This window comes from Lepus europaeus, chromosome 9 (assembly GCF_033115175.1).
Source record: "Lepus europaeus isolate LE1 chromosome 9, mLepTim1.pri, whole genome shotgun sequence".
In the NCBI taxonomy this organism is placed as follows: domain Eukaryota; kingdom Metazoa; phylum Chordata; class Mammalia; order Lagomorpha; family Leporidae; genus Lepus; species Lepus europaeus.
Genome location: NC_084835.1, coordinates 36343210 through 36365644, shown reverse-complemented (window position 1 = coordinate 36365644; position 22435 = coordinate 36343210). Strand labels below are relative to the sequence as shown.

At 45.9% G+C, this 22435-nt stretch overlaps 1 protein-coding gene across 8 annotated transcripts in view; it reads left to right on the top strand.

Moving 5' to 3' along the window:
- CADPS (calcium dependent secretion activator) overlaps positions 1–22435 on the top strand; it is a 506306-nt gene that overhangs the window by 313542 nt on the left and 170329 nt on the right. For all 8 annotated transcript variants that reach the window (XM_062200191.1, XM_062200192.1, XM_062200188.1 and 5 more), the window contains 3 exons: positions 1799–1910; positions 8105–8244; positions 17989–18055. In XM_062200191.1, the coding sequence (XP_062056175.1) occupies positions 1799–1910; positions 8105–8244; positions 17989–18055 (319 nt within the window). The remainder of the gene's footprint in view (positions 1–1798; positions 1911–8104; positions 8245–17988; positions 18056–22435) is intronic.

The following is a 22435-nucleotide window of genomic DNA, read 5'->3' as shown; positions in this document are numbered from 1 at the left end:
TCTCTTATGCCCTCATGGTAGGATGATCGTCACTATAGAAAATGACTTTGCAGAAAGCAAAGGTATCTCATGCCTGCAATGTGTTCCTTGCTGAATTCCTACAGCCTTGTAAGAGCTCCAAATGTTTATTGATGAATGAAGAAATAATCTCCTGTCTAGGTCTGTGTCCCAAGGAAGTAATCAGAAATAAAATGAAAAATTAATATCCAACCAGTTTCAATAATATATCAGTGGTTAAACAAATTATAAGGCAGCCAACAAATGTAATGTTACAGAGTCATTTCTGTAATGTGCAAAATGGTCATCATATAAGGCAAAATTTATAAAAAATTCTGTACAAAAGTGTACCTACGCTGTTTCCTATTCTGGTAAGAGAGAAAATATGCAGCATCATTTATTCATTCAGCAAATATTTATTAAGTGTCTTCTCTGTCATGCACTGTGCTAAGTATGCAAAATAAACAAACACACACTCCCCACATTCACAGAGCTCACAGAACATTAGAGGATTCTGTTATTAAACAACACACAGAGATCAATAATTGCATATCCACTGATTGCTAGAACACAAAATGAAACAGTATGCAAAAGAGAGTTTAATGCTGCAACCCCATTTAGATTGGGAGATCAAGTGACATATTCTTGGGAAAAGTGGCTTTTAAGCTAAGCCCAGGAAAGGCAGCAGAGTGAAGGCTCAGATGGGAAGAACTAAGGGAATCCACACATGAAGGAGGACTGAAGTGACAGAATCAGGAGGCCCCTGACACTGGAGCAGAGCAGCCATAGTGAGCCGCCCACGTTGCACACAGAGTGTGGTAGCACAGGGGCTGTAGAAGGGTTTAGGGTAAGGGCTTAGTGCAATCTAGCTAACATTCATGGGAGATCACTCTGACTGCAGGTGCAGAATGGATAGAGATGAAGTTTGTATAAGAATAATGATGAACAACCGCGGCGGCCATTGGAGGGTGAACCAACGGCAAAGGAAGACCTTTCTCTCTGTCTCTCTCTCACTGTCCACTCTGCCTGTCAAAAATTAAAAAATAAATAAATAGATAAAGAATAATGATGAACAATGCAGGAGCTACAGCTTATGGGCCCATGAGGGGCTCCGGCGAGCAAGCCTAGCATTCTATCAATGCTGTGTAAGCCAGGCTCTCTACTGGGGGCGCCTGAGACTCAGATACCCACACACCTTGAGCAGGGAATGGCATTTCCCACATCCTTATCCTTTGCGTGTCCAGTCTCTCTTGAGTTTGACAGGGTGGTGCTCTACTCATTCCTGTTCTTTTTAAAGATATATTTGTTATTTATTTGAAAGGCAAAGTTAGAGAGAGGAGAGGTACCACCTCCCAAGCCCTGCTGCTGGCATGTCATTTGAAGTCAGGAATTGGCTCAAACCAAATGAGGCCTCATCTCAAAAATCTAGAACTGTGCTTTCCAACAACTAGAGATTCAAATGATGCATGGAAATATTACTGATTGCCCTGGAATTGTTTGTGGGTATTGCAAATACATCGAGGAAAGTTCTCACCAACTTGATTTCATGTTAATTCCAAGTGATTCCTTATAGCGCTCTCTGAAGACCCGTGGCAACTTTCTGAGCATCTGTCTTGCATTTTACTAACAAGTTAATTAACACTTTTGTCACTCTGGCAGCATTGGAGGGGAGGGAAGGGGGATGTGACAGCCAATGCTGCCTTAGGTTAACCCTGCATTCACTTGATCTGGGAAAGAAGGAGAGTGTTTAGCATTGTAAAGGTGGGCGTGTCCTCACTGGCATCTCTGATTCTGTCCACAGCTGGGGCACCCAGGGGGACTTCTCTACAACCCACGCACTGCCCGCTGTGAAGGTTAAGCTGTTCACGGAGAGCACGGGTGTCTTGGCCTTGGAAGACAAGGAGCTTGGGCGGGTAAGTTTCCTCATCACCAGGAGCATCTAATAGAACTACAGAGAATAGGTTTCCTGGCTGGGTACCCAGTGCATGGATCACCATGCTGCAAGAGGCAGCAAGTACCACGTACTGAGAAACCCAGCTTTGGAGTTTAAATCCCATGATCTGCTTCATTTTCAGCTGGGTGATTTTGCACAAGTCCTCCAACCTCTATGAGCTACAGGCTCTCCTCCATAAACTTGGGCTAACAGAAGATACAACAGGGCTTCTCAACACCATCAGACCCAAACACATTTTATAGCAAAGATGTGTAATGCCCTTTACCATATCAAGGTGAAATTCTTAGATAATATTAATAGTTAAAATTACTACCCACCTAAACAATGTGAAAAATCAATGCAGTGATATTAAAGAGCAACAAAAAGAAATTTATTAAGAGTAAAAAAAAATTCAAAATGCAGATAACTCAAAGGCCTTAAGAAGTGATGGTCTGGTTACTGCCACATGGGGTGTCACTGTGAAGGTGACGGCCACAAGATCCACAGCAGAGGTGGACTGTGTTGGAGACTCACAAGCCTGATTATCAGTAAGCTGATTGACTAAAATGGGAAGCAACTCATAAAGATGCCTTGGTTTCCCTGGAAACATACCAAATACACTTTAGGATTTTCTGCCTCCATTGATATCTAATGCGAATAATCAAAGGTAAGATAGGGTGTGTGTGTGTGTGTGTGTGTGTAGGGGGGCGGGTATCTCACTCATTATGTGATGATTAGCCTGGCTGGCACCTACCCATTCACTGCCAACAGAGCCCAGCACCATTTACTTTGTCAATCATAATGTCTTCAAAATTAGTAAAACACCCCTGAGGGGTGGTACCAACCCCCTTAAGTACCCCTGAGATAACAAGCAGCCAGTAGTATTTGCAGAAGGTGCATTTATCACTTGGCTTGCTTCACTTGCTTCCATGACCCAATGCTGCTCTTAGCATATTCACCCCAGCAGGGCTTGCAAAGACGTGTGTGATGGGCTCATGCCCACATCTCCTGTGTCACACCCTCCTCATCCCCACGCCCAGCACTGCTGACATATTTTAGTCCCTCAAGATTCTTCCCCTTCTCAGGGGCTTTCTCTCTGCCTGGAAGACTGTCCCCACCTCCCAGCTCTTCAGAAGACATCCATGCCTTCTCTGCCTGGAAGCCTTCCTGACTGCCCCTCCTGCTTCCTTCACTGTCTCAGCCCCTGTGCACCTGCTCCAATGAACTCATCACCAGCGAGAGAAGGAGAGGGAAGATTGACAGAAATCTCGGCACTGGGCTGTAAAAGCTCTTTCGAAGCTTTAACTCTACTCGTGCTCTCTACTCTGTGCTCAGAACCCAGCACACAGACTTCCAATGAATTCTCAAGGCATTACCCTCTCTGAACCTCTGATTTGTTCTCTTAGAGAATAATGAGATCTCATCCCAAAACCCCCAGCACATACCCCTAGCACTACCAGCAAGAGCCTACTCTCTGGGCTGTTTTTCCTCCTTCTGTTCCCACTTCCCCAATCTGGTTGTCCTCTATAGAACTGACCAGAATTGTGCTGCTAGGACATGGACCACAAGTGACAGTAAGGTGAGGATCAAATAAGGCTACTGGCAGAAATGGTGCCCCTCTCCAGAAGGGGGCAGCAGGATGATGCAAAAAGGGTTAGCTATTTCCTTTGTGAAATAATAGGCATTCCTGCCTATTCTTATGGGACAGACTCTCTCTGTCTCTATCATTCTCTGTCTCTCTCTGTGTCTGTGTCTGTGTCTGTCTCTCTCTCTCTCTCTCTCTCTCTCTTCCACTCCCACTCCCTCTCCCTCTCTCTCCCTCCCTCCCTCTCTCTCCCTCTCTCTCTCTCTCTCTCTCTCTCTCTCTCTCTCACACACACACACACACACACACACACAGTGGGTGGAGTACCCTTCTTTTCATTCTTCATCATATTTTTTTCCACAAAGGCAGTTATCAAGACTTGTGAGAGTGTCTGTGCTAGTGTTGCTAGAGAGAAATGTTTACAGCCCCAGTCCAAGGGTACTTAGCCTGGATCTCTGAATGGATCTCTTGGAAATCATTTACAAATATGGGGTAAGCAGGGGTATATATATATATATGTGTGTGTGTGTGTGTATGTAATTTTCTGGACTGGCTGGTGCAAAGAATTTACCAGCTTCTCAAAGCTGTTTCCACTCAGAATAAAATTTAAAACCACAGGACTTTTCAATCCCTTTGTTTTGTGGATAAGAAAGCTGATGACTCTGGAAGACAGGAAACTTCCCCAGAGCCACCATCCAGCTAGTCTGGGATCTGTGTCTCATGCCCTTACTGCTGGCCAGTGCTAAGGGCTTTGCATTGAGCCCTCATCAGCACTCCACAGGAACTCTATTGAGACAGGCACAGCAATTCTCTCTCCTGTACAGAGGAGTGCACAAAAGCCCAGAGAGGCTGAGCAGTTTGCTGGGAAGGATATCAAGTCTTCTCCAAGGCTGTTCTCACTGTACCACATTGTTCCTACATGAAAATCAAGCCCTTGGCTGTGCTGTAGTGGTAAAAGCACCAGTTTGCCACACCCACATTTCTTCATGATTCAGTACTAGTTTACTCTTTTGTTCCAATGAAACTCTGCACCCAAGGCACTGGGACTGACCTGCCTGGTCCTCGTGCAGGCAGAGGGCCCTCTGCTCGTAGCACCCCCATGGGCAGCAGCTGACCAACCCCGTAGATCTGTCTTTCTGAAAGTGAGGCCTTTCCTTGGACCCCATATCCTCATTCTTCCCAAGCTTAGCAAAGCCACTTGCAGAATCCTGGTGTTAAATTCATCTCTTCAATGACTTTTAGTTTGTCTCCTTTGGGTTAGATTTCATTTTTATTTGAAAAATAATTCATGCACACTGCAAAACAAATTAAAATGGATACATAATAGAAACGGACAATCTCTTTCATCTTGCCCTAGTATCCTTTCCCAGAGAAAATATTGTTGTCAATGTTTGGCCCGTCCTTCCCAAAATATGTATATGCAACCATAACATATATAAAAATCTGTATATATCTCCCTCTTTTTTGAAGTAGATGATTGGAAGTTACTTGTATATATATTGCTCTGTGCATTGCTTGAAATATCAGAATATTCCCGCCCTGCCCACCCCTCTTGCCAACAGTACAGTATATTATCAAACTTAGATTCAAGGAATATGATTGTGGGTCCACTGTGCCCAGTCATTTGTGCTGGACACAGAGCCAGAGGGATCATACAGGTGGAAACTCTTAATCTCACAAAGTTTATGGAGCACAAACATAAAAGCAAGGATTATGGTGCAAAGTGGTTAAGTGTTCCACGAGAGAAAGCATAGCTGGGAAGAATGCGCTTAGCACAACCCCGTCTGCAGGACAAGGATGCCTTCCAGGGGGAGGCACAGCAGTCAGGAGGCAGACAGAGACTGCATGCCAGAGATCAGCTGAACAAAAGCCCAGGATAAAGGCACCCCAGCGAGCCTGGCCTGTGCGCCCAGGTCAGGAGCAGAAGCCGTGAGGGCTGCAGTGTAGCCTGCTGCAGGGGGTGGTTGTGGCCGCCACATCAAAGCACAGCACACATGGGCCTCAGCTGAGATGACAGAGTGCCTGCCGAGCAGCCGGGAACGTCCAGATGAGGTGTCTCGCCTGCTCGGGCGTCCGGGCCGCCGGAAGGACCCTCATCACTCAGCTGGGCTGACGCATATGAGGAGTCGCTGGCCCAACAAGGGCATGGCAGGGTGCAGGTGAAGAGGGGAGAGAGCCGCCGTGACCTCACCCCTCCCTCCACCCCGGAGAAAAGGGAGTGACAACAGGGAAGGGGGAGAAGTCTTCGTGGAACAGCCAGTAATTTGAGCTGTGGCCATTTGTGAAGCGGATGGACACCACATTGGCTCTGGGAAACGCGCCCAGAACCCATATGGCAGGAGGCCTGCTAAGGAGCTCGGGTGCCCAGAATGCTCATCTTGCTTTGGTTGTCAAATGGGCAGGAGTACAAGGGAGCCAAGAGCCTTTTCTGTGGCGATGCCGGCCCTGGATGAGGTTTTACTCACCAATCCTTCCCAGCCCCTCATACTCACCCCAGACTGACTCGGGGCACAGGGGAGGCCTCATGGGAGTCGGTAGCTCCCTCCTCTCCATCTTCCAAAGGGTCCGACTTCAGGCTCTGGAATGTGACTCAGGATGACATAGAAAAACTGCTAAAGGAGGGAGAGATATCCACACCCTGGATGCCCCTGGTTCTTCATTTACTGCCAGCATTTGTCCTCGGACATGACGTAGCTGAGCCATGCTAGTTAAGTGATTTTGTATGTTTCGGATCCAGTTTTAATTAAATTAACTCTCACATAGTGAACATGACCTGAGAAAATCACTGCCAAAGAGCTCTGATTGGAAGGTGATACTAGTCGTGTGTGCCAGGCAAACCGCAAACTGTGGAGCTGACCCCTCGCCTGCCAGCAGGAGCGCTGTCCCCCATGTCACGAGATAAAAACAAAAGCGGTGAAATCAGACAGGATGAGACATCCGTCAAGACGTTTCAAGATTATTTGTAAGGCTACCTGAGCTATGGGTTTGCATCCCATATCATTAACAAGGCTCCTTGCCCCAATTATATATGGCACTGAAATTGTAGCTAGTCGTAGTACAGACACCACAACTAGCAAGGTAAAGTTATGCCTCTGTGTCGTGGGGGATTCATTCCAGGATGCCCTACAAGTGCCAAAAGAGGCAGATGCTCAGATCCTTTATATAAAATGGTATTGTATCTGCATGCAGCCTACACACGTCCTCCCATACGCTTTTAATCACACCTACGTTACTTATGATGTGAGTAGCAAATACAGTGCAAACGCTGTCTGAATCACTGCTAAACTGTGTTGTTTAGGGCATTGATGACCAACAACAGTTGCTCACGTTCAGTACAGATGCAGTGGCCTTTTACTGAGTATTTTCTATCTGTAGTTGCTTGGGTTTGCGGATACAGAAGTACAGATAGAGAGTGTCAGATGTATTTGCCCATAAAGTTTGTTTTATCTTGGGCCCTTTTTAAAGTATCTACGGTTTTGTATATTTGATGATATATGTAATAGGGTAATGCAGTAATACAAAGCAAACGTATGTAATATACAATATTGGCCTACAGATGCTGGGCTAATGGCTCAAAAATGTTTTATGAAAGGAGGGCATGATCAAAACACTTTGGCAGCCTCTAGTCTGAAAGAAATCAGGCCTCCCTCTGAATCTCGGCATGAGACATTGGGAAAGATGAGAATTTGGAGTGTGGCAAGAACATATGTATAGGTTGGATTTCCCTGGGAAGAGGGTACAATATGAAAGAAAGGAGCCAGGTACGGAGTCTGAAGGGATGAAAAGTCAGCATAAATTAGGCTTGCCCAAGTGAGCTGAGCTTTTTCTGCCAGTCTCTTACTCCTCCCAAAAAGCCTTACACATCTGTCCTAGAGACCAGGCCGAACTCGCAAGGCTCTCATAAAGCTGCACAGGGAGTCAGGCAAACAGCAAGAGCCTGCTCCTGGCTCCCTCCAGAGGAGAGAGTAGCCTGCCTGCCTGCCTGCCCGCCTCAAAGGAAACAGATGCGATGGAAATGCTCAAAGCAACACACAGCAAACCAGGGCACACTGCCAGCATAGAAGCCAATCTTAGCAAGTCCAGTTTTGGCCATACCTGTATTTAGTGTGCCTTCTCCTAGGAGGTTTTCCAAAACTTCACTCCTCCCTGAGTACATGTTCCCCAGATCGCAGATTCCATGTGGGCTCCTGATAACTCACTGCACAATGCAAAGTGGGTTTTCTGAGTTCTTCACCTGTCGCTTCACCTCCGGGGTCTGTGAAGATGAGAACTGAGGCATAAGACCCAAATCAGAGAGCCACGTGCCAGCACACTGGTGAGAGGCATTATCGTCTTCATGCCACGTGTGCCTCCCTCCATGGCAGGGCAAAGCTGAGTGTTGTGGGAGAAGATTTCCAGCCCAAGTGAACCCAGGCTGAGGGAGAATGCTAAGGAAGTCCCCTCCCCTGTATGAATCACATTTCTCACTTATCTAATGGCTGGTTCCTTCTAAAGCCACTTTACTCCTCAGTGTCAGGGTGACTCACTGGAGCCATGCCCATGTGGTTCTCCTGTTTTCTCGCTAAGATGGATGTCCTTTGTCCCTACAGGTGATCCTCCACCCCACGCCGAACAGCCCCAAGCAGTCAGAGTGGCACAAAATGACCGTCTCCAAAAACTGCCCTGATCAAGATCTCAAAATCAAACTTGCCGTCCGAATGGATAAGCCGCAAAACATGAAACATTCTGGGTAAGTGTTCCCTCCCCAGCAGGCAGCGCAGGACACGGGTCCATGCATTTCCAGAACAAAGCTGATCTCCAGAGAGTTAGGTGGGAGGAGATACGAGGGTCCCGAGAGAGGCTACTGACATAGTTGATGTTTCTGTTTACTGCAAGCTTCCTCGGCACTTAGGGTCACCTTCTGTGCCTTTGTGCTGTCGGGGAGGAGTCATTTCTCTTCCCTTTCTCTCTTAGACTGAATTCCACTAACGTTCAGAATGTTCCTGGAAGCAGGCTGGGAGATGGTGGTTTGGTGGGATTTGGTGGGTCCCTGTGCCTGGTCCAAGACAGGCAGATGGATCTGACTTTATGAATTCATCACTTGTACCTTCATCACCAACCGCACCCTTGAAGTGGGAGCACTGGAGCCAGGCTCCAGGCCACCTTCAAGCCATGGATTCATGTTGAATCAATTTTAGTGTGTAAGTCTGACATTTAAATGAATGACCAAAAAACAGGAAACTTGTGATCCTCTACATTTTTCGTAAGTTTTGAAAGGAATGACCAGTTCAGCAAAGTCAAGAAGGATGAGGAGAGTAGGTAAAATATAGCTTTATTGTACAGACCAGGACAATGATGATGTACAGAAAATGTTTACTGAGGATAGGCTGAACCATGGCCTATTGAATGAAGTCACCTGGAGCTCGCTGTCTCTGCAAATGTGATCATTTGAGAGGAGGTGGGCCGTGTCACTCCGAATGGCGGATCATTTAACCAGCTGAAGGAAATGCATCATTTCTCAAATATTCTGCGGGTATCATTTGCCAAATGACTGTCATTCTGCTTAGCCCCTCTCATCAGTGGAAAGTACTCATTAATTCTTGTGTTTGTTTTCCACCAGTATAATAAAATACCTGAGGCAGCCTCACTTTCTAGACAGAAGAGGTTTGTTAAACTCACAGCTTCGGTGGCTGAAAGGCCAAACAGCATGCACAGGTTCCTGCTAGGGAGCCCATGGCACATGACAGTAGTACATACAGGAGGAAGAAGCCACAGCTACTAACAGACAAGAGAGAGAGATTGAGTAGGGCCAGGCCCAGGCTTTGATAACAATCCCCTCACAGGATTTTCTCATGAGGGTTCCATGAGAAAAAACTTAATCCGTGTCAATGGCATGTACCCAATGGACCTAAGGCGCTCCCACTGGACTCTGTTTCCCAAAGGTCTCTGCTGTGTCCCAGTACCACCAGCCTGAGAATCAAGTGGCCAGCACCTGAACCACAGCAGACAAACAGCATCGAAACCATAGCAATTCTCTTTTTTGCAGGTGTGTTTATAGGAGGGCTCAGTGTGGTGAAGCTGCCATGAAAACTGAGGATTGACTGTTCTAGAGGCTGGAGGAATTCAGAAATGCACTTTTAGAATCTAGCTATTGACTAAGCCAAGTTTAAACAGAAGCCCCTGAGAAGTCCAGGAGGGTATGAATAGGACAGGAAGTGAGCATCCCAGTGGATGAGCAGACCGCAGTAGCCCGCAGCCAAGAAGAAGAGAACAAGGCCCCAGCCAAGCATCTCCAAGTTTTAGGAGCAAAGGGAGTTTCAGGTTCCAGGAAAAGATCAACCCTTACCATCCAGGATCCCAGAGAGGTTCAGAAAGTGGGGCGCTTCACAGTGAGCGGAAGTGTCTCAAGCTGGGCACCAGTTCTGAAGTCCAGCTCTGATCTGGCCTTGGGGAATTTGCACTGCATTGTCTTGAGGCCATATGGGTTTCAGAGCCCGAGATGGGACCATGCAGAGCCCTCTGCCTGTGGGTATAAGAAGGCTGCGGGAGTGGGAACCAGGCTCTCTGGACTCACTCCATGCTTGTTCAGCTGTCCATGACGAAGTCCCTGCACTTTACCTCTATTACATTGGCGTCTCATGAAGTGTTGACGAGTTCAGCCATTCTTTCTTCTCCCTGTACCCCTCCCATAGATTATAAACATACTAATGGAGTTTTTCCCTAACATCTCTCCTCGCTGGATGGTAAACATCCCAGTTTGAAATCAAAGGAACAACGAATTCTGTTATGTTCCTGGGGTACGCAAGGACATACCCTGCATGTTGAGCAAAATACTGGCTCGTAATGACTTTCCGAAGGAGCTAGAGTGTGGGTGAGCAGGATAGAAAACAGGAAGCAGGAGAGAAGAGGGGAGGAGAAGGCAGAGAAAAAAGGAGCAAGATGGGAAGAGACCAAGAATATGAATCAATAAATCTGTCCTCCACCCTGCTTTATTTATTTATTTGGACTTCCTTAAAGGCATCAGAACCTCAGTCTATGTCCCATGACCCTTTGAAGCACTAAACCAAGAGTTCTATAAATGCCCTCTCCTCTGTTCCCTGCAGCAGCCCCTTACAATTGGACAAAGTCCCCTTTTCCACATTCTCCTCATTCATTCTGTTGGAAACTGAACTGGCTGATCTGGATTCAGGAATTTTTCAAAGGATTCATTTGTAAAATAACCTGTTCCAGGCTGCTTCCACTGGACAGACAGAAGAAATACATAGTTCTTCTCACTTCTGAAGGGTTCCCTAGATATTTGAAATCACTAGGCTTGCCTTTTAAAATTACCCCTGCCAGGCATTATACCAGGAGATCCTAAAATAGCTCTGAAAAGTAGACAATGGACACCTTCCTAGTAACATCAGACCCAATGTGGCCTAAATCATAGGTAAACAACCTTACTTGCATAAAGGACAACAGAGGAAAAACTGTAAGTTTGTAGAGCCTGCAGTTTATTCATGAAACTTAAAATAGCCTTATTGTATAGAAAAGGAGGATAGAAATATGAGAGCCGTCATCACAGCTTGGAGGACTGGGGGGTGAGAGAAATCTGAAGAAGCATGCTGAGGTTATCTGTTGTGACCACGTTAACTCGAGAAAGGACATCAGATCCAAGTAACTGACATGACTGAACTGAAAAATGTCAGTGGGAAAAAAATCAGCCCTGCTCCTTTGCCCTAAGACATAGGTATCTGAGCCTGTTTGAGAATTAGCAGCTCCTAGGTTGCTTTGTAATTTTTCATCTTTTACGACCATGTGGAGTTTTCAAGTTGAGAAAGTGCACTTGCATCCAAATTTTCCTTCCATCGTTGGAACGGTCCCCACAGGGATTGGCTGTTACCATTTTCCTGTCTTAAGAAGTAACCCCTTCCTTCACTCAGCAGCTCAGGCCAATAGCCTTGGAGTCATGTCTGATACTTTTCTTTCTCTTCTTCATCTCCTTCATCATCAAATTCATTTGACTTTACCTTCAAGATAAATCCGGAATTCAGTGCCTCATCCCTATCTCCATCTGGCCAAGCCTACATCAGTCTTGCTGTCATTTGTTGCCCTGGCCTCACCCCTGTTCTGTCCTTGCCTCCCTGTAGCCTGTCTCCTACCCTGAAACTACGGTGTTTTGGGGTTTTTTTGTTTGTTTTTTAACACCAACCAGATCTTGCCAGTTGCATGCTGGAAAACCCGCGGTGCTTTCCCGTCTCATTCAGAGTCAAGGCCGGTGTTGTTTCCATGGCTACAAGGCCCTATCTGTTTGACCTGTCACTGCTCCAGCCTCGGTGGCCTCCTTGTTTTCCTCTTCCAAGACTCCAAGCACCACGCTTCCATCTGACGAGGGTGCTGTCTGTCCTCTGCCTCAAAAGTGCTCTCCGCCAGACCTGGAGATGTCCATAGGCTCACCTTGACCTTTTCCTGTCTGTGTACCTCAAAGCACTCATCAGTTAGCTCAGCTTAGCCATACAGCAGTGTTTACAGAAGGACCTTCAAAAAGTTCATGGAAAATTTGAGTTATGAAAAAACAATGCATAGATTTCAGATAAATTTGATACAAATAAACGTGTATTTTAATTCCATTGCTGCATGAACATTTTGAAAGGTTCGCACATATTTCAGAAACATCATGTTGTATATACCATAGATATATACAATTTTTGTCTATTAAAAAGAAATTGAAAACATTTTAAATCATAAAATCATGAGTAAAAAGAATTTCTGATTAAAAACAGAAAGCCCTGCCTTGATGATCCCTTGTCATGCACCAGACACCTGGGTGGCACAAGAACACCACCGCCTCCCTGAGGCCAGGCCTCCCTCTCCAGCTGGACCAGAGCAGCACCAACTCTGGTGACGTGTGGCCCCAGGTTCCCTTGAACTGAAACCTTAGCCAGTCCTTGGTTTCCATGTCACTCCTGAAAGGTCCCCAGGTCCAAGTTCTGGTGCTAAAGAAACCAGAGCATGAGTTAGTAAGATGGAGGGAGGAAGAGGGGAAAACATAAGGAAAGAGAACAGAGACCAAAGGAAGAAAGATGGAAGAACACGAATATGAGTGAAAGTGTGCGTCCCCCATCCTACTTGATATTTGGGACTTCCTTAAAAGAATCAGAACCTCAACCCACGCCCCAGGCCATTCAGGAAAACGTCTTTTGTCCTGCGCTAACTGCTCCTGCCCAGGCATCCTAGAGAAGACATAATAAAAAGTTTGCTCCGTGGAAGTTATCGCTCACGTACCATGTGCAAGCATAGAGCTAAGCACAATAGATATGTAACCTACAGAGCTGTGCTACTAATGCCTATGAAATGCACAAGCAGCACATGAGGGAAGGTGGTCTTACTTTTTTGTATGCAAATGGAGAGTGACAAGCATGGGTATAGCAGTGGCCCTGCAAACTCATCACAGGCTAGAGGGACTCTAAGAGGCCAAGGGTCCTCCATGACTCAGCAGTTTGGGGGATTTCTAGGACTTGAGTGCAATGCCCTTGTTTTCATTCTTTGTTCCTCATTCTGTCCTCTGTGTACCTAAGCTGCCCCCAGAAGATGACAGAGATGCTAGTTACTTACCAGCATCAGATTTGCTGAAATGTTCCAAGAAAGGATGTGTTAGCATCATGATGCAAAATAGAACCTGGAGCACCCAAACCAGGCATGTGTACCTCACTTCGTTTCCCGGCTAAAGCTGGGTGTACATGCAAATAAAGTGTCCAAAAATGAACTCTTGACAAAGTTAACCATTGTATACTCTCTGAACAAGGACATTATTTCTGCTGCTGCTAACAGTATAATGACACCAACAACAAGCCCCAACATTTGTCAATCGCTTCTGATGCTCCAGTTACTGTGCTAAACATTTGACACGTGTTCTCTGCCCGAGTCTTACCACAACCTTGTGAAGTCGGTATGATGTTAGCCCCATTTGACCTGTGACGGAACCAAGTCGCAGGACGGCTAAGCCACAGGATCATTAAGGACCTGGCCAGAATTCCCACATCAGTATTTCCCCTCCTCGTCTGAGGTGGAGCCCCTGGGCTAATCGGCTGCTCCTTACTAGAATGCTAATTTATCCACTGGTAAATCCAAATCGCCACATGGCGACTGCCTGAAGAGAGTTGAGGGCCACGCATGCCCCCACGGCTAGATCTGTCTAGTGCGAGCAGCTGGGAGGGGAATGCCACCTGGGCGTCTGCAGCAGCAGAACCCCCATCTGCTGCAGGTGCTGTGCATTCTGTGTGACAAGCGTGCTGCAGCTCCAGAGATGGAGAGCCCGAGCTGACGAGGCGGAAGCAGTCCATCGCAGCCCTCCGTTTTCATTGGTTTTGACACCTTCTGGCATGTGCCAAGTTAGCAATAAATTCGGAGGAAAACCTCAGAGGGAAAGTCCCACCCTCACACAAACCAAGTGATACTTTCCAAAGGAGAATTGTCAGCTTTTCTCTGATCCCACCAGCTTTCCCTTTCAGAAGCCTTGAACGAGAAAGTCCCTCTGTTCAATTATAGAAGAGCAAGGCGTGTTCCTGTTTGAGTAAAGAAACCCGAGCTTGCCATCTAGCACGCAAGAGAAAAGAGCACGGGAAAGGGGGTGCTGTAGAATCCCACTCTGGAGTGTCAGCTCCACATATGTCATTCGCCAGCTATGGAGCCCTGAGAAAGCTACTGGGCTTTCTCAACCTCTGCTTTTTTGACTGTGACATAGGGATAAGAGTGTTATGATAGAGCTAATGGTGTTTGCTTTCTGCCAGGTGTTGTTCAAAGCACTTGCTATTTCTACTTTAATCCTCACATTGCCTCAATAGGTACCATTTATATTCTTTATTGTAGAGGTGAGAAAGCCGAGGTCAAGATCGGTGCAATGTTGCTCAAGAATAGCACAGGGACCCAGGCAACCTGGCTCCAGATTCAAGTTCTGATGCCTTTAGGGGAATATAATAAATTGATGCAAAGTGCCTGACACAGTGCAGAAAACTAGTGAAATTTCCCTAAGCAGGGTGGCACCGATTATTTTTAATATGAAGGAAAAGAGAATGATTCAAAATGATTTACCTTCTGTGGGTTATACCAAGCTCCTTCTCCTGTTTCTGTTCCAATTAGTTGAACTTAGGTACAGTTAGGTACACGTAGCTGTATTCTCTGTTTCAGATCTCCGTACGTTGTTACAGGGTAAAGGGAGAGAGGTAGCAGGGGGCCGTTTTGACTCCAGAGACTGTTACAGCTTTGCCAGTTCATACTAAAAATGGAAAACATTTTGCCAATTTTCAGAACTTGATCTTTTATGTCCTGTACTTCCCTAAATACGTAAGTCCCAGGAGATGTATTTTTACATACTTAGGTATTATTTACTGCTAATAATGATGCATTTTCCTCGGAGCATTGAGACATTTTATAACAAGGATGACATTTATTGTTAAATCTACTTCCTGCCATGCATCATGCTTTCACTTCACACACATTATCTCATTTAATTCTCACGGCAGTTCCGGGAACCCTGGTTTTCAGAGCACCAAGTGTTGTCTTCAGTGGGTCCTGGAAACAAACCCCTGTGACACCAAGGAATTCCAGCTGTCACATGCATCAAAAGCCACTAATTCCATAGAACTAGCTGATCCTACCTCTTCTGTCTATTGTGACATGAATATGTCAATCTGTTGTTTCAAAAAGTTTGAAGGAAGCCACCATGGCAGCAAGGTGGTCCCTGTAACAGACTGCTGACCCCCCACCCCGCCCTGCTCGTCTTAGCGGCAGGTGTGTCTGATGAACTCAGCAGCCCTCCATTTGTGCCCACTACCTCAGCTGTGGGACAGCCACCACCTGTTCTGTGTCACTGTGACCATCTCTTCCCAGATCTGCCTTCTGTCTTGCTCTTTCCTCCTGCAGTGCCTTCTCCACCCCACAGTCAGTGCAGCCATCTTTAACAGAAATATAAACACGTCACCCCCTTGCTTAACACTTGTCCATAATTTGCCATCCTTATTCAGAATAAGTGTATGAGAGGCTTCAGTGTTCATGGAAAATGCATGTTATGGAAAAAAAAGAAACTATGCACAGGTTTCAAAAATCAGTTGTACCAAAGTAAATTTCTTTTTTAATTCTCTTTTCCACCAACATTTTGAAGTACCTTCATACTAGTGTTCTGATTTACTATTTAAAAGATAATTCTAGAAGCCAGTGTTGTGGTACAGCAGGTTAACCCAACACCTGAGATGCCTACATCCCATATCAGAGTGCCTGGGATCAAGTTCCACCCTTGTTTCCAATCCAGCTCCCTGCTGATGCACACCATAGGAAAGCAGTAGATGATGGCTCAATTACTTGGGTCTCTACCACCCATGCGGGGACCCAGATGAAGTTCCTGGCTCCTGGCTTCAGTCTGGCCCACCCCCAGCTATTGTGGGCATTTAAGGAATGAACCATCAGATTGCAGATCTCTCCCCTCCCCTCCCCTTCCTTCCACTCCCCTCTCCCCTCCTCTCCTCTTCTTTCTCTTCTCTTTTCCCTTCTCTTCTCTCTTTTTTCTCTTTTCTCTTCTCTTCTCTCTTCTCTTCTCTTCTCTTCTCTTCTCTTCTCTTCTCTTCTCTTCAGCACATTAACAGGGAGCTGGATCAGAAGCAGAGCAGTCAGGATTCAAATTGGCACCCTGGCATGGGGTGTTGGCATTGCAAGCAGCAGCTTAACCCATTGTGCCATAATGCTGACCCCTATTTATATAGATAGATATAGATATAGATATAGATATAGATATAGATATAGATATATAGATTGGCAGGCAGAGTTAGGGAGAGAGAGAAAGGTCTTTCTTCTGTTGGTTCACCCCCCAAATGGCCGCTATGGCTGGTGTACTGCGCCAATGTGAAGCCAGGACCCAGGTGCTTCCTCCTGGTCTCCCATGTGGGTGCAGGGCCCAAGTACTTGGGCTATCCTCCACTGCCTTCCCGAGCCACAGCAGAGAGCTGGCCCGGAAGAGGAGCAACTGGGAGAGAATCCGGCACCCCAACCAAGACTAGAACCTAGGATGTCAGCGCCACAGGTGGAGGATTAGCCAAGTGAGCTGTGGCGCCAGCCCCTATTTATATATTTTAATGTGTGCTGCATAGTATATCATTAGTATAGCAAGCCTATACTATAAAGTTGATTTTAGAAGTGAATTTTTTCTCGTTAAATAAGTCACTTTAAAGAAAAACACCAAGTAATGGTAGAATAGGTGGACAGATCACAAAGTATGTGAAAGGCTGATATTGGGGTACCCCTTCATGTAAACGGGGAGAGGGGGCAGTCCACAGAGAGAGGTTGAGCAGGAATAACTAGGATAGGATTTTCGTATGATACCATCTATTTCCAGGCCGAATTAGGATGGAAGTCATTCAGATGTCCCAAAACCACTTCCGTTTCCTCTGTGGTTGTCCATGCAAGAAAAATGGTGGGTGGGACTGAAATAGTGCCAGTGAGAAGTGGAAGCTGAGCAGAGCCAGGGACTCTCCAGGAGGCAAGAAGTCAACAGTGTTTGGCAAATGAAGAATACCCATGAGGAGACAGAAGGGCTCAGAGTAACTCCTGGGCTTCTGGCTGGAAGGTCGGAGGAGACTGGAGGCTGCCACTCCTCAGAGCACCTGAAATGCGTCAAACAGGGAAGATTTTAATTAAGTGCGTGCTTGTTGTGGTTCCAAAGTGGAGATTCTGATGAATTCTAAATGAGATGAGGACTTGGAAGCTGTGCAGTTGGTTTGTGAGAGCAAGGCAGGTAAAGCCACTTTGGGAATGGAATAGTTCACTGTATTTCAGAGCCTAAAAACCGACATCCTCGTGATGAACTTTACTGATGGATGCCGGTCTGTCACGAAACAACCCAAGAAGCCAGTTCATGAGTGAATTCACAACAATGATCTTTGAATCCCCAGGCAGTTCTAAACTTATCCCCCTGTGGTTCTTAACCCTTCTTTTGGTTTCTTTTTTGTAAATAGAGCTTAGTTTCCATCAACAAGTGGGGAGGGAGTAGGGAGGACTTCCCACGTTGACTGGAACTTCCTCTCTGCGATACACCTGCTCTTGCCAGATTTTCAGGAAAGGAAAACAAGGGAAGGTTTTTCTGAATGAAACTTGCCAAGAGGTGAAAAGAGTTGGAGTTGTGAGATTTCGCACTTTTTTTTTCTCTTTTGCAACTTCTTTCAGGAGTTTCCCTACCTAAAAGACTGTTAGCACATATACAAATTAAATCTCAATGTAACATTTTCCAAGGTGATTCTGAGATGAGTCAGGGAATCTATGTCAAGTTTAGTAAAGGGCCAGAATCCTTTCTGTAGGTGAAAGTGAACCAGACCTTCTGCTCCTTGTCCTGAACCCAAGACTTCCAGCATCTGTAGTCTGAGTTAGGAGCGTCTCCTTGTATACGAAAACCATGCTTCTCAGTCAAGTGTCTTAAATGTTGCACTATCTACTGCATTAATTGGGCTCTGGTCTTTCTCCTTTCTCGTAGGTATTTGTGGGCCATCGGTAAGAATGTCTGGAAGAGATGGAAGAAAAGATTTTTTGTATTGGTGCAGGTAACTCTTCAACTTTAATATCAGTCTTGAGAGCTCTCAGTATTAAGATTTGACAGCTGAAGGAATGTCTCCTAATTGGGGTAAAACTTACAGAAAGCATGCGAGGCTCAAGCTTTTTGCTTATAATTTTTACAAATTACACATCCACGTCACCACATTCGGAGGAAGATAGAGAACAGGTCAAGCGCCCATAGGACTCCATGGTGCTCTCTTCCCTATTCTTATATCTGTTTAAAATTTAATGTGCACTTATTAATTTTTAATGCCAGCAGAACAGAAGTCTATAAGATAGCCAGGGAACGCAGCCCCCTACCCCTACCTGGTTTCCTGCCAATGATGGAGGACCAGAGAAGGGAACAAGCGTGTGCCTGATTAGGGCAATTGGGATGCTAACGTTGTCATAAAAAGCAGTTCCTGTTGCTGGGAGCACTGAGATGAGTCGTCATGAGAAAAATCAGTGTTTAGCTTCACATCGCTCTTACGGTTAATATGTATGAGTCTGAGTTACCTGCACAGGGGCACAGGGGTGCTCCACTCTTCTTGGTGCTTGGGGCTTCCAAAAGTCCTAACCAACCTCCTATGACTATGTTGGATATTCTGGAATGTATCTATCAACAATAACCTTGTGTTCAACCGAAGCTAACCCAACCCACGTATTCTGCAGCTTGCTTTCTACACATAAGTTACTGCAGGCATTTTTCCATGTTTACATTTAGAGCTTTGACTCTGCTCCCTGTAGAAGTTTCCCTTTTTGATGGACTCCTGGGCTTCTCCAATTTGGGTTGCTGGCAGCAGCATTTCAAGGAACATCTGTGTATATACAGATGTGGATATAGATGCAGATACTAATATATTTGTTTATGTATAAATATCTTTGTTCTTTTGAGTGTTTCTTTTTATAAAACCACAGAAATAGTGATATATGTTTTTTAAAAAATTTATTTATTTGAGAGGCAGAGGTACAGATAGAGGGAGAGGTAGAGAGGTCTTCCATCTGCTGATTTACCCTTAAAATGGCTGCAATGGCCAGAGCTGGGCCAATCTGAAGCCAGGAGCTTCTACTAGGTCTCCCACATGGGTGCAGGGGCCTAAGCACTTGAGCCATCTTCTACTGCTTTCCCAGGCCATTAACAAGGAGCTAGCTTGGAAATAGAGCACCCGGGATTCGAACTACCACCCATATGGGATGCCGGCACCTCAGATAGAGGCTTAACCTACTACACCACAGTGCCAGCCCCAATATATAGTCTTAAAAAGCTCCTTTTTGGACTTTGTTTTTGTATCAGGATTTTTCCATTTATAAAGGGATTTGTCATAGCTTCTTTTAATTTGTAAGCTCCACCCAAGTATTTATGCTACAATATGTCATTTTTAAAGATTTATTTTATTTATTTGAAAGAGTTACAGAGAGAGTTAGAGACAGAGAGGTCTTACATCTGCTGGTTCACTCCCCAGATGGCTGCAATGGCCGGAACTGCGCTGATCCAAAGCCAGGAGCCAGGAGCCAGGAGCTTCTTCAGGGTCTCCCATGCGGGTGCAGGGGCCCAAGGATTTGGGCCATCTTCTATTGCTTTCCCAGGCCATAGCAGAGAACAGGATTGGAAGAGGAGCAGCTGGGACTAGAACAAGCACCCATATGGGATGCTGATGCTTCAGGCCAGGGCTTTAACCCACTGCACCACAGCGCTGGCCCCAGTTTGGTTTTAAAGTATGTAGTTACTGTAGGCTTTCAATATGTAGTTAATGTAGGCTTTCTTCTGAAAGATGTTACTAAATGAGTTGACTTGTCACTTATTATTGGGTTACCTGAGTAGTATTTACAGCACTGTCAATTCTGAAAACTCACTATAAAGCAATCCCCACTTGGATCCAAATAACCTTGAAAGTTCCTCCATCCCTGAGCTTCTTAGATTGAACCTTCTCTACATCTGCTCAAATCTGAGCTGTGTTACATATACAAAATTCATCTCTCTCTGGCTCTGAGTAGGAGATACTCTTTCCTTTCAGTGTTGCTATAGGGTACAATCAAATCTTCGAGTTAATTAGCAGGAAGGGAAATTTTGGAGTACTAACCATCCCCCACAAGACTGCATGGCTGAGCAATGCAAGGCATTTCATCCCAAGATATATTTCTTTAGACTACCCATTGGCTGATATTTAATGAGCACCTATTTTGTATAGGGCACATCCAGAGACATAGAGTAGAACTTTTCCTTCTCAGAGGTATCTGTTAGAGTTCTTTGTATGCAAAGGGCAGAAATAGGTCTAAGTTAATTGAAGTGTATATATAAAGATTACACTGGAAGGCTCTGGAGATGATTCATAGGGTTGTTTAAAAGGTTAAATGCATGTTCTTGTTAAGGATAGGGTCTAGTGGAAACCATGGCCAGTGTCACCTGGCAGAGTAATCGGCTCTGTTTTCTGTCCTTTCATCACTCATGCAAGGGTGAAATTTCAGAGCGAGAGAATTGGTTTGGTCCGACTTGGGTCCCACCTCTAACTTTTCACAAGGGGAGAGCATGACAATTTGATTGACAATCCAGCTAGGCTACCTCCAGCGCAGAAGAAAGATACCATTGCCAGGAGGAGAAATGGATGTGGGTAGGCAAAAACAGCTGGTGCGCACTCTAAAGGAAGCACACTGTAAGCCGGGGGAAAAGATGCACTAAAACAGGCAGTGCTGAGTCACGGACGTCTTCTGTTCCTCGGTGCTGCTCATGGTCCTAGGCGCAAGCAGTCCTGGGGAGAATGCCTTGGGAGCCTGCCTGGCTGCACCTCAGTGACCTGCTGATGCAGGGCCCATTCTGATAACAATTCCTCTCTGTGTCCCTTCCCTCCTTCCCCTGCCACACTCACGCACATTCCCCAGCCCCAGGTCTGGCCTGGGCATTCAAGAAGTGCTTGGTGGAGAAGAGAGGAAAAAGGATTAGAGAGAAGTGCCCAGGCAGAGCCTCGGATGGCTGTGAGGTGGGAAGGGTGCTGTGGTCTGAACAGTGGCCAGGGACCGTCTTCCAGCTCAAGTGAACAAGGGGCCCTCTCTCTCCCTGATGAGTGTCTCCCACATGAATCCTCACTGGATTTTCTCTGAGGATCTTTGAGATGGAAAGGTACTTAGGGACAGTGGCTGAGCTCTCATTCTGGGAGAGGTTTTCAAAGTGGGGGGGGGGGGGGAGGCAGACTTCATGAAAATACCAAGAGGGAATTTAGTGAAAGTCTCAGTGAGACTGTATGATATGTACTGATATGATATGAGTCTGTATGTATTTTATGGACCGAACTGAAAGGAGAGAATCATGTTTTAGGCCATGCAACAGCAGCACAGCTGTTTTAGGGGCTGCACACTGAGCCTTCCAGTGTGGAGGAGGTGATGAGACTCACATGGTAGCTAAAAAGCCATCTCTGTGCTCACTTCTGAAAAATTATAAAAGGACACAGCCCATCTAAAGCTTAGGATCTTTGCTAGAAAGAAGAATTTCAGGATTTTGTGAGATGCCTTTCATATCCCTGTGATTCTCATTAACTTTATTTTTTTTAACAAATATTTATTTTATTTGAAAGGCAGAGTTGTGGAGAGGCAGAGGCAGAGAGAAAGTCTTCCATCTGCTGGTTCACTCCCCAAATGGCCGCAATGGCCAGAGCTATGCCGATTTGAAGCCAGGATCCAGAGCTTCTTCCAGGTCTCCCATGCAGGTGCAGAGGCCCAAGGACTTAGACCATCTTCTACTGCTTTCCCACGCCACAGCAGAGAGCTGGATCAGGAGTGGAGCAGCAGGGACTCAAACTGGCACCCATATGGGATGCCTGCATTGCAGGCGGTGACTTTACCCGCTATGCCACAGCACCTGACCCCTCATTAACTTTAAAGGACCATTGTGTTTCAGTAGGTGCATCCAACCCCAAAATTAAACCTTCTGTTTCTGCCCAAATCAGATTCCTCCCCTAGCAATCTTCATGACCAGCCCAGGTGTTGGGATAGTCCCACCGTCACAAAGGTAATGGAGTAGTCAGCCTGAGAACTCAGGCCTTCTCTTTCCATTATTGTACTAGCTGTGGCAGCAATAGCTAAATACAGTCCTGGTGGCTTACCTAGAAATCACTGTATTATTTTTGGATCATTTGTCCTTTTTTCTTTTCCTCTATTTAAATGACCACATTTAGAAGTAATGTGTCACCAGGATAAAGAAAGAAAAAAGCTGAGGTGGGCAGATGGCATTATGGATAACTCCCCTCTAGGGACATCTGCATCCCACACTGGAGTGCCTGGTGCGACTCCCAGCTCCTCTGTCTCCCATCCGGCTTCCTGCCAATGTGCAACCTTGGAAACCACAGATGATGGCTCAAGTGCTTGGGCCCCTTCCACCCATGTGAGAGACCCAAATT